This window comes from Buceros rhinoceros, unplaced genomic scaffold (genome assembly GCF_000710305.1).
Source record: "Buceros rhinoceros silvestris isolate BGI_N320 unplaced genomic scaffold, ASM71030v1 scaffold37832, whole genome shotgun sequence".
NCBI classification, from domain to species: domain Eukaryota; kingdom Metazoa; phylum Chordata; class Aves; order Bucerotiformes; family Bucerotidae; genus Buceros; species Buceros rhinoceros.
Window position 1 is genome coordinate 8,060 of NW_010400127.1, and position 12,221 is coordinate 20,280.

Consider the following 12,221-nt stretch of genomic DNA (forward strand, 5'->3'; position numbering starts at 1 on the left):
GAGCGTCTCAGCTATTACTTGAGAATCATCTACTTGTATTTGTCAGTTGATTTTTGTGGAGTTTCTGCTTTGCGAGTAGCTGGTATTTTGTTTCCAAATGTTGTGAACAGGGAGCCCAGCTAAGGACTTTCTGAGTATTTTGACTCTGAATATTTTACTTTTTTGAAACGACACGTGTGTTCTTCGTAGCTGGTCAACAGCACCATCTAATTGTCTGTGACGTTTGACACTGGCAGGTTGAAGAGTTCCTAAAGCGGGTTAATAAACCTGGGGAGGAAGCGCCAGCCCAGACAGCCTCCCCCAGGGGTGAGGCAGAGGTGTTGTCCACAAGCAGCGACTCGGAGGATCAGGAAAGCGTTACGGCCGCACAGACCGCAACACTGAGCACTGAAAAGCAAAAGCCACCTTCTCCCCGTGTGGCCTTCACAGAACCTGGAGAGAGTAACCTTGTGGAGGAAGCGCAGGATGCGGCAGCAGGCGGCTTGGATGACCAGGGTGCGGGCAGGCAGGAGCAGCAGCTAGTCCCTCTGGATATTCCCGATTATCTCCGTGCAGAGACAGAGGACGTCAGCCAAGGTGCATCAGTTTTCTGCAAACTGGCAATGAATGGGCAGTGGACTTAACGCTGCCTTCGTTGTGTGGTATTTATTTATTCTCTTCAATCACAGAGGCTCATTAGGTCCAAGGGCTAATGAGGCTGATGGGAGAGCTGTGCTAGTGGAAGCAGTTTTTTCCTGGAGTGCCAGAATCCCTGGTCTTGTCTTTAATATTGGCAGAATTTCTTTATAAACACTCACTGTTGATCCTAGATGTGATCTAACAGGTCTCCAATTCACACCCTTTTTTCCCTGTAAGGATGAGGGTGATAAACTTCGGGTAGACACACAGAGCATCAGGTTTTGGGTTCTCAGGTGCAAATTGCTGTGTTTTGGGGGTAATGTGGTGTTAAAATTATTTTATAGGGGGGAAAACTAGATATGAACTTTATTTAACACTGAAAAGAAAGGAAAACAGGATTATTCAGGTTTTCACATATAGTTTAATCCTTCCTACAGTAGTTCAATTATGTTAGATAGATTTCTGCTGTAAAACTCTTCCCTGGATTGGTTCTTATTCCTTATTTATATAATTGGCCTCTGATCCACTTGTTTGCTCACTGGGTAGAGTTTATTGCCATCAGCTGAAGATGGTGAGTTGCCTCTTAAGGCTTTTAAATAACGGGTGAAGTGTTTGATTTTTAGGACTGTGACCAATACCCGTCAGGTAACACTGTTCCCTTGAAATGTAGGATGTTCTTTTTTTAATTTAAACCACTACTCTGCATAACCTAGCAAAGAGTAATGAAGGACATTTGCCATATTGTTAAACACGAGCATCTTGTATCTTGACATTCACCGACCTAGCAATTACATTGCTAGTCAACGAGAACAGTGGTTGTTAACTTTTGCAGTGTCTTCCAGCTGCAGAAGAAAAAAATACCAGAAAGAAGAAGGAGAAAAAAAGGAGAAGACGGAATAAAATCGCGCTGGGAGCTATACCTGCCGAGATAGCCGCTGATCCGGAGCTGGCCAAGTACTGGGCCCAGCGCTACCGGCTCTTCTCTCGGTTTGACGAGGGAATTAAGCTGGACAGAGGTGAGCTGGGCACAAAGTGAGCTGACTTGGTGCTGTAAGATGCATCCAAACCCGTGGCCCTTCTCTGCGGTCTATTACACAAATCACGCTCGGCCAGGACTTTTTTGAAAACATATTTCTGTATTTTATAAAATACTTCTGTGAAACTTCCGAATGTGCTGATGATCTCATTTTGCTCTGGCTTTCTGCAGTCACTTTCAAAGTTTTTTCCATATTTAGGTGGAAACCAATTCCAAATCATAAATTTACAGAGGAATCAGGATTAGTGGTTTTTTGTTTCTTGGGTCTATTGGTTTTGAAAGCCTTTCACTTCTAATGCTCTCCCACATAAACTTATAGATTATTCTTATTATGGCAGACCAGATATTGCTGTAAAGAAAACATGTCAGGCAAGAAAGAATTTATTTCTGGTTTTATTTTACAGAGTGTAATCGTGATGTATGAAGCTTTTCAAAGCTGTCTTGGTGGACTTGTCCTTGATGAGCCAGAATCCTCAGTACCAAGTTCAACAAAGCATTTGCTGAGATTCAGGCATATCTGTTTGCTCCAGCAGGACTTTGTTTGCTTAGCAGGTCGCTGGGCTGACCAGAGTTTATCACCTTCAAAGCCCGTATTTGCTGGTCAGACGGCTAAGCCAAAATCGTTGGGATTAACTTCAAACCTTCAGTTGTGTGGGGGGGTTGTTTAGTTGTTTTGTTTTAATTCAGGTGACCTTGGAATAAGAGACGGAAACACAGCTTCTCCCTTTCCTTTGCAGAGGGCTGGTTCTCTGTTACCCCTGAGAAAATAGCCGAGCATATTGCAGTCCGTGTTAGTCAGTCGTTCAACTGCGACATCATAGTGGATGCGTTCTGTGGGGTTGGAGGCAATGCTATTCAGTTTGCACTGACCTCAAAAAGAGGTAAGCAGATGGTCTATATAGCATATTATTTTCTTTCTTCAATGTTTTTCCCTAAAAATTTGGATATGTGCTTCATTCACTGATTTTTTTTTATAATTTTTTTCAGTGCTTCTGAAGCAACAGCCGCTTTTTTGCTTCATCAGACTCACATTATGAGCTTTCTGTTTTTCAAAAGAACCTATAAAACTGCTTTTCTATTTTCAGTCAGGGTTGGATTTGTGCTGTACTAGTCAAAGTTATTTTTACATGGCACCTTAACTAGTCTGTCAGGTGCTCTGAAGATTGCTGGTAAAAGGCTGAGTTGTTTTTCAGTGCCAACCTGCGGAGATGCCCCAAAGCTGCTGCTTTTCCCCACTGTCATGCCAGGTCTGCGTACTCAAAAGCAGGTTATGTGCAAATAGTGCTTAAAACTCCGCAACGGGGTCACCTGTAGGTGCAGCAGAACCCAGTGCAGAAAAGGGATAATTACTTGTTATTAGGCTAAGTTCCTGTCTCCAGCTCATGAAATTGTGGTGAAACACTGAGAGTTTTCTCAAAAAACACTGATATTCCTCTACTCATCAAACACTGACAAAAATACCAGCTCATCTAACACTTGTGAGTAATTTCTGAGCAAGACAAATGGTAGTTTTACTGGGCTGGGTTTGGTAGGCTGTGATCCATGCTATAAATATTTTCCAAATTTCACTTGGCTTTGTGTCTTTCCTGGCTAAGTGTTTATTTCGATGATAATTTAGTGCCCTTGTATCATCACTTGTGCTGTGCTGGGTGTTTGTTTTCAAACTCTGTTTTCAGCACAATGTGATCAGCCACAGATAAATGTTTATCTTTACCAAAGGAGTAAAGTAAGTTTCTCACTGACACCGTCTAAGTTGTCAGGCTCCTGCCAAGACTGAAGTGAGCAGAACTTCCTCTCGTAGGTGGACGTCCTTCCCTGCCCACTTCTTGACCTGAGGTGGAGGATCGTCGCAGTGGTAGATGTATGACTGCCAAAAGCTAAAGCTTCCCAGCTTTGCAGCAGCAGCTGAGCCCTCCCAGCCTTGGCTGGCTGGCTTCCCTTGCTGCTGCAGACGTTCTACTCTTGGTGGAAGCTCCACTCCTGCCACGCAAGGGCAGGTCCTTCCCCTCTGAGGAGCTTAGCTTCACGTCTACCATGACCTACAAAACTGAAGTAGTCACTCACCGCAGAACAGTAGATGATGGACGTTACTGATCTGGTGGCTGCAGGGGAAACCTTCCTTCTGAAATGTCCTTTTGGTGGTTGGGTGGCACCTGCAGTTCACGCTCTCTCTCCCTCCCCTTTGCAGTGATCGCTATTGACATTGATCCTGAGAAGCTCAGCCTCGCGCGCAACAACGCCGAGGTGTACGGCGTGGCGGATCAGATCGAGTTCGTGTGCGGAGACTTCATGGTGCTGGCTGCCGACCTGCGAGCAGACGTCGTGTTCCTCAGCCCGCCCTGGGGCGGGCCGGACTACGCCACTGCCGAAATCTTCGATATCCAAACCATGATTTACCCAGATGGATATCCTTTCAAACACGCCTTGTTGTGGTTTTCACAGAAGAGGGCAGGCAAAATATTAACCCGTTTAATCGATGTGTAAAATTCCGTACTAATTAATAGTGGTGTTGAGCATCATTCATCTGGGAAGGTGTTAGCTTCATAGTTTCATCAAATATGAAGTGTAGGGTCTTTACTCCTGAAATAATTCGCAGTTGCTTCCTTTTTGGCTAAAATTTGCCATATTTATACGAGTAAGGAGATCTTTGTGTGTGTGAAAGAGATATTCGACGATATCAAAGCAACGTAGTAGCTGTTAAACACATTGGAATTTCTCAAATATTTGTTTGTGGTTCAGTTAAATTTTCTTTAAAAGTGAGGGTTTGGAGGTTTTTTCTAGTTCCTAGAGCAGAAGTGGTGAAATACAGTGTCTGCATTTAGACAATACTAATTTCTGCCTTTGGGAAGAGTATCTAACTCGCAGAACCCAAAAGACTAATTATAATTTAAGTAATAACCAAATTTGGGGGCTATACTTTCAAAATGAATGAATGTAAAGCAACCTCTTTCCCATTCTTGTTTTTTTTCCTTTACTGGCTTCTACATTTGAAATTTTCAGGCTTTCCAAGAAGATCACCGACAATATCGTGTATTTTCTCCCTCGGAATGCTGACATTGACCAGGTGTGTTACTGATAAGGGCTTGGTAATCACAGAAACCTCGGCTGGCTTAAAGCAGAGCTGTTGTAAGCACAAACCTGAGACTTTGAAGTCTGTTCAGCTAAATGCGTGGGGTGTTTTTTGGTTTAAGTTTGAACCTTATGTTAAGTGATTTCTGTAACAATTCCCCTGAGTGTCTGGTTTAGTTTCCTCTGCGTATTTTCTATGGTAATTACCTCTTGTAGCTTTTTGCAAAGGAGGAAGCAGCGAGATGCAACATGCCACTGAACTTCCCAGGATTATTTTCCACCTGTCCAAAAGCTGTCTCTGACTTAGAGCAGGCAAGGTCTCAAGCCATGTGGTGACTTGCAGAATCGTTGGTGACAAACAGCCGGCTTGAGAAACAGGCTGAAATTCATATTAGCGCGTTGTGCGCAGCACCATGGTCACAGCAGGGGATGAGTCAGTTGTGTTTTGCATTTCAGGCTGGTGAAATGTGAAAGAGGGTTATGAGTCTTTGAACAGGGACCTGAACTGTAGGCGGAGTTTCTCTAGTTTCAACTTTCTAACCACTGGATCTTATCAAATGTTTCATTCCCACCATGAAGAATGACCTTACCAGGTTTCTGCTCTGCCTGTGAGCACTTTTTAGTGGATTTATGGCAAAGGCATCCACATCTCAGTTAAGTTCCCACAAGAGCATCTAAGAGTGCTTTCCACAGGCCACACCTATTCCTACAGAAGAGCTCTGGGTTAGGGGTCTTGGTCTGGTTGGCTTTGAACATTGTTGATGTGCTTTAAGCGTTCCTGGATGTACATCCACAGGTTTGCCTTTACACAGCTGAGGAGTAACTGCTGTTGCTCTGAAATGTGGCTTTGTGGTCACAGCTTAGCTGATAAAAGCATGTGGTTGAAGGTCTGGGTTCCATTCAGTCATCCAGACTCTCAGAAGAGAAATCGGCTCCTTGTACCTCTCTTTAGAGATTGTGCCAGTATAAGGGAAAAAAACCTAAAGGTGTTCTAGAGAGAGGGGAAAGAGCATGTGAATCTAACCCTCTGTTTATGGAAATATAGTCTTAATCCTGTGTGGACAGAGGTGTGTCGAACATGATTGTCCCAAATGTGGCCTTAGTGGATCCTCTGGTCCACAGGAGACTGGTTATGGGTTTGGCTGCTGTCATCTCTGGCCGTATTTAAGAATGAAGTTTTTTTATTTACTGCCGCTAGAATCTCCAGGAAAAAAAAAGACGATTTATCATTGAAGTTCCTTAATGGTTAGGGCAGACTTTTGCCTTCTCAGTTTGCTCTTGGTTTTCCCCACAGCTCTCATCCATCTTGCCTTTCCCCTGGACCAGGTAGGGTGGCTTCTGCTGCGACAGCTGCCTTGGCAAGGACCTGTGGACACCCCTGCTGGGGTGGAGGGATGTAGCTTGGCTTGTGAATGTAGTCCATGAACTCTAGGGGCCTATAGAAGCTTGATGAAGTAAATCTTAAACGTGTTTTATGGGAGATAAATACCTGAAAACTGAATAGCTTTGATAAGGCAGTATTTGCTGAACAGATTATCTGATGCCTTAGATTTGAATGGAATCCTAACGACCCAAGTTTGATTTGTGATAGCATTGCTCAGGCATGTGAGATTTGCCTCCTGTGTCCTCAAGGATTAACTGTGTATGCTCAAACACAGCCGTAAGGCTGTCAGAGAGCGCCTAGCTCCTCGAATAGGTGGTCTAGCATGCTTACCACGTAAAGTAGCAGTTGTTAAAACTTAAACACTCTGCCTCTTGCCTGTGACCGAGGTGTGCTTGGGTGCTCTGTCAATTAACATTGAGGTAGAAGCTGACTTAATTACCACTGCAGACCTCCATGAAGGTGTTTGTAGTGACTGTAGGGCAGCGTATCAGTGCAGGTTTGCTTGGCTGACAGTGGATCTTGGGCAGAAATGGCAATAAATGCCCAGCAGCTAGAAGGAACCTTCCAGTCAAAGTACCGTTCAGCCTTTAGTTGAGGTGGTGCAAATGTAGTGGGAAGCGCGTGGTTCTTGTTGCAGTTCGGGAATCGTTTTTACAGTTACAGTACAGGGATCCTGCTGCTGTGTGAAAGCAGGTGGTAGCTGACCGTGACCCAGCTGTCACCGAGGACTCGGTGTTCACTGCCTTCTTGAAGGACAAGACATCCACCCTTGTTCCACATCATTTTATTGCAAAATCAGTGCTTATTATGTCTGCAGTCGTGGCCTTTTCTGTGCAGAGTTAGTCTTGAAGAGTGTGTGTGGGGGGGTATATTTAAATTCCAATGGAAAGTTCACTAAGTTTAGATGGAAGAAGAGAAACTTCTGTACTTCTGCCTCGAGAGGGAGCAGCGAACCAGTGGAATGTGGTGGGTGCATTTACCAGAAATGTGAAGCATTTCCCTTAATTGCCTCAAATCTTGTTTACAAGCACGTAGTTGTTACAAAATTTGCGATGTGCACAGGTCCATTTTTTAGGTCAAACCCTTCAAAATATTCTTACTAGTTAAGGAATAATCAGGATTTGTTATATATGTGTGCACACATGTATGTAACATACTGTTTTATTAGTAGTGTCTATTATGTAGCTTGTGTGTGACAGCCTTGTTGATATGGATCTCTTTGCAGCATCTTTATATCCAAATCTTTAAGTTTTTTTCCACATCCCTTAAAAAGAACATAGCGATGGCAAGGTATTTGCTGTGTTTCTGGTTTAGAAAGTCCAGTTGTTACAAATGAGGGGAGTCTAAAGATGGGTACAACTCCTCTATTTATGTTAATCCTATCTGGCATCTTTCAGAGAACAGAAAATCTTACCAGAGATCAGTTTAATGAAAGAATACGTGTAACCTCTGTGAGTTAAGAAGTAGGAGGCTGGCTAGTGAAGCTGCCAGTGGCCCTTTTTCATTTGGCTGTGATTTTAGACTGGAGACCAAGGCAAACTGGACCTGCCAAGCAAAGTCATGTTTATTTAGGAGAAAATATGACAGTGAGCAAAGCAGGGAGTGAGAGGCCAGGAGATGAACTCACCTTTTTAAGGTACTGTGATATTAGGGGAGTTGGCAGGTAAGAGACTATGGGTTGATGTGTTTTGCAGGCTGATCATTTCTGAACTTCAATCTTCCTAAATCTCGTAGCACTTAAATACTGAATTGTAGTTTGCCCACCTCAGATTTACCAAAAAAAAATTAAAAACATCTCTGGCTTGTCAAAGGGTGGCAGCAGCACCCAGTGGCATAATTCACCTGCAGACCTGTACATTTTGAATAATGTGCCTGAGAGTATTGTGTTTTATTACCTTCAGTGTAAAGAATAATACCATTGCCTTTTTTTTACCTCGAGTGGGTTGGATTTTTTTTTTCTTCTAGCCTTAGGTTGGTTGCAGGGGGAGGGGGTTCCTCTTTTTACTACTGTTCTGTAAAATTAGATGAATCACAGTGTCCTTGTGTGGCTTCCTATTAAGCCAAAAACCTCACCTTTCTCATACCCCAGAAAAGCTTCCTAGAGGGAGGAAAAAATGATGATAAACTTTTTATCCACAGTTGGTAGCTGGAACAGACGGGAAGTTACTTAACCAAAGGAATTTCAGCATGTAAAAAAGAACCTTCAAGGCCAGCATGAAAATCTTTTCCTCAAGTGGGGGGTTTGATTTTTTTTTTCTCTAGCCTTAGGTTGGTTGCAGGGGGGGGGGTGTTCCTCTTTTTACTACTGTTCTGTAAAATTAGATGAATCACAGTGTCCTTGTGTGGCTTCCTATTAAGCCAAAAACCTCACCTTTCTCATACCCCAGAAAAGCTTCCTAGAGGGAGGAAAAAATGATGATAAACTTTTTATCCACAGTTGGTAGCTGGAACAGACGGGAAGTTACTTAACCAAAGGAATTTCAGCATGTAAAAAAGAACCTTCAAGGCCAGCATGAAAATCTTTTTGAGTTTAAAAATACACCTGAACAATATAAAGCAAGTTTGCATCTCAAGCAACTTGCAGTCCTCAAGTAACCTTCCATGTTCGCTTCCTTTTTCATATTTCTTTTCTGATGTCCTGTTTCAAACTTGGGACCAAACCTGTTGGCTGCTTTTTTTAACGCTCTGCAGCTCTGTCTGTAGCAGTTTTGCAGGACTCTGTCTGTCAGCAGCTGCTGAAGTGAAGGATGAAGCATCCAGGTGGGAGGGCTGCAGGGAGGCGTTACTGCAGCTGCAGCCTTTGCCTGTGCCCGGGGAGGCGTGTGGTGCTGTGCAGAATGACCCAGCACAGCACAGGAAGCCGTATCTGCGCCTGCCCCAGCGGGCGGGTTCGGACTAAAGAACAAACCAAGACGGGGAGAGTTGCCAGCAGAGAATGGTCATATTTGCACAGGAAAATACAAAACAAATGTTGGACTAGTCCAGTTTTTGAAAGAAATTAAGAAGCTTTACCGTACTCACTGTTGCAGTTCGCTGCAAAAACAGGAGATGCGTGTCGGTATTTCTAAAAATAGGGTGAGCACCTTTTGTTTTTCTCAAAGCCTGGTTCCTCAATCTGCTGTTATTTTTAGAGGGGGTCCCTCTGCCAAGCTGAAGCTTGGTGTGTGGCGACTTTCCCTCGTTACGCTGTCAGGGTTCGCTGAGCCCTTCCGAGGAAAACTTGGCAACTCCTATGTAATTAAATTTGCAACCTCCAGCAATTTGCTAATAAGCTTTAGCCGTGGAGGATTTACGTTTCTCTCCTCTAAATATCGGGGGTGGAGGAGCATGTGGTGCTTACGCCCATGCGCTTATTAGATTTTTGTCACTGTTGAGTTTAAGAAGTACTCTTAGTAGTTTTTTTAAATTAGTCTTTGTTATCCTTTATTTAACGCCTAGAGACTAGATGCAGCGCGTGTGACTTCTTGGGTGTCCTTCGGTGGTCACCACCCCGCGGTGGAGCAGCAGCATTTGCCTGTTACCGATGAAGCATTTTGCTTTACTGGGTCTTCTAAGAGAAACATTTAGTAAACACTTGTGATTAATACCACTGCATTGGTCATACTTAGAGCGACACAAATTGTGCCCCGAAAGCGGGAGTACATCACGCCAAGACAGGACTTTCAATATTCTTAGATTAAGTTGAATAATCCAATTAGTATTTTAGAATACTCGACATTAGTTACGAAGAGTTATTTAGTTATAAAGTTATTAATGCCTCTAATTCTTTTTGAAGGCTTTCATTTGTGCTGAATTGAAAGTATAAACTTAACGTCTTCCTAGAGAAAAATACGGAGCGCCCACAGTGTGAACTGCTTTTAGGATTTCAAGTCAGGAAAGATAAGTTGTAAAATTAACATTCCTGACCACTTGCCAATGTCAGATTCTTGTGCTATTTATAAGTCAGCCAGCTTCTGTGTTTTTACTTAAGTGGCAGGTTCCTCTTTGACAAGAACGTGGAATTTTTTTTCCTCTTACCATTAAAGTGACGGATGAAGAAACTGCTCACGCTTTTGTGTCTGCAGAAACAAAAATGAAAAGGGAGGAAAAAAAAACAACCAAAAAATAAATGCTTGATTTAGATAAGTGCGATAACTTTCAGGGCAAGTCAATAAAGGTTCTAAGTATAATTTAGATTAATCTGTTATTTCCTCTTGGTAGTAGGGCTGGTTTTTACTTACAGTAGAATAGAGGAAGTTCAGCACGTTTATATTTAAACCTGCGCTACAGCATCAAGTCTCAGAGGAGTTTAGAAGTGTTAATAATGCAACCTGAACTCTTTCAGGTTTCAGCTGCTGGCATCGAGGCCGCCTTGGTTGGAATCATCCTGTGTGGCTGTGGTCCCTCAGAGGGGTCGTACTAGGCACGAGGCGTAGGAGCGGGAGAGGAGGGAGTGTTGCCTGCCCCGGTCCAGAATGCAAAGTCCGCTGCAAATCGTTGTCTGTCTGTAATCATTAAGCATTAAAGGTGTGCGCTGAGCTCGGTCAACAGAGCGTGAACGGTGAAGTTCTCCCTCCAGTGACTGTAAACGCTAGAGCTGGGACCGGTGCTGCCTGACGGGCTCTGCCTGCCTGCAGGTACTCGCCGCCCACAGCCTTGCCCTCAGCACTGCCTCATGCTCCAGCGCAGCACAAGCTGTTGGGTTTTGAGTTGCTCTGCCTGTTTGGGGCTTTGGGGTTGGTTTTGGTTGGGTGTTTTCCTCCCCTTCCCCTTCAGCGCAGCGGTTGTGCTGGGATTTGGTTTTACTCTTCCCCCCAAACTGGGATTTGACACCTTCAGAGCGGTTTACAGCTTGCTTTTTGCCACAAGTGGCTGTCTCAAAAGCCAGGTACCCTGCAAACTGGAGTCGCAGCACAGCGTGGGAAACCATGAGTATTTACAGGTAGTTCTGAGCTTGGAGTGAGGAGGACTTTTCAGTCACGGGAAAGCCGCAGACCACTCCTGTGAGTAAAAGGCGACATGGAAAGAGGACCAGAGGCCTTAGGTGCCGAGGCACATTGTCACCAGTGTGACCTTCTGATTCAAAGACCTGATTTATGTGATATTTCATGTGAAGAAAAGGTTCGGGGGTTTCCCTCTGCTGTGCATTGATCGATTTGCTTTTCGTCTTTGTTTTTCAGGTGGCTTCTCTAGCAGGACCAGGCGGGAAAGTTGAAATAGAACAAAATTTTCTCAATAACAAACTGAAGACAATAACAGCTTATTTTGGTGATCTGATAAGGCACGACATCTCCTGAAGTGTGGATTCTTCCTGGCTGCTGCTTTGCTTAAGCTTTTGTACAGCTAGCTGGTCCAAAATGACTTGAAGCCACCTTCTGCTTTAATTTCTGCTTAGAAAAAAAAATGTTCTGTTTATTGCTGTTGTCAATAAATGTTTTATAAGAATTTTGACAAAATTTGAAGCGTGGAGTAGCTGTCCATGCAGGGGAAAAGGTCTTTATACAATGCAGTTTCACAAGGTTCAAGTCCAGCCGGTTGAAGGGAAGTTCAGGCTTTCCTTTGCACCTCTCAGACGTGCTGCTGCTGCATTTGCTCTGGTTTTGAACATTCACAAGAGCAAGAAGAATAGCCTGAAAGCCACCACGTGTCAAGAACTTGCTGCCTGTGCTTGAGAAACAAAAGCATCTGGACGTCAGGTGGGACTCTGAACCACCAGAGGTTAACTGCGTGGCTCCACGCTCACTGCGAAACCTTTCCAGCTTTTCTCTGTGGCATGAAGGTCCACCCAGATCTTACAGTGAGTCCTCCAGCTTGTCGTGGCACAGGCAGAGAGTGGGGCATGTTTGGGGCTGGCCACAGGGCTCTGCCCTCTGGGTTTTATTTATTTTTTTTTTCCCTCCTTTCCAGCCCTCTTCATTAGAAAGATATTTTGAAGAAACTTTCTGACTGGAGGTTTGTCTCGGTAACCAGAAACAACAGTAACTCCCCTCTTTATTTTTTTGCCACCTCTTGGACCTTTGCACAGGCTTCAGGGAGGGCTCAGGGAGCTCAGCCATCCCTGGTGAGGGCTCTCCACTCCCACTCGGCTTTTGAGGAGGAGCAGTGGCTTTTGGGCACTTCTCCAAGCAGAAAGAG

General features: G+C 44.1%; 1 protein-coding gene across 1 annotated transcript in view; it reads left to right on the forward strand.

The window, feature by feature from the left end:
• The window catches only part of TGS1 (trimethylguanosine synthase 1), a gene marked incomplete at its 5' end in the record, with an annotated part of 18,959 nt that extends 7,558 nt beyond the window's left edge, over positions 1-11,401 (forward strand). Inside the window, 6 exons of the mRNA XM_010131750.1 lie at positions 237-576; positions 1,461-1,634; positions 2,392-2,535; positions 3,843-4,059; positions 4,640-4,718; positions 11,267-11,401. Of these exons, the coding sequence (XP_010130052.1) occupies positions 237-576; positions 1,461-1,634; positions 2,392-2,535; positions 3,843-4,059; positions 4,640-4,718; positions 11,267-11,383 (1,071 nt within the window). The remainder of the gene's footprint in view (positions 1-236; positions 577-1,460; positions 1,635-2,391; positions 2,536-3,842; positions 4,060-4,639; positions 4,719-11,266) is intronic.
• Positions 11,402-12,221: the final 820 nt, after the last annotated feature.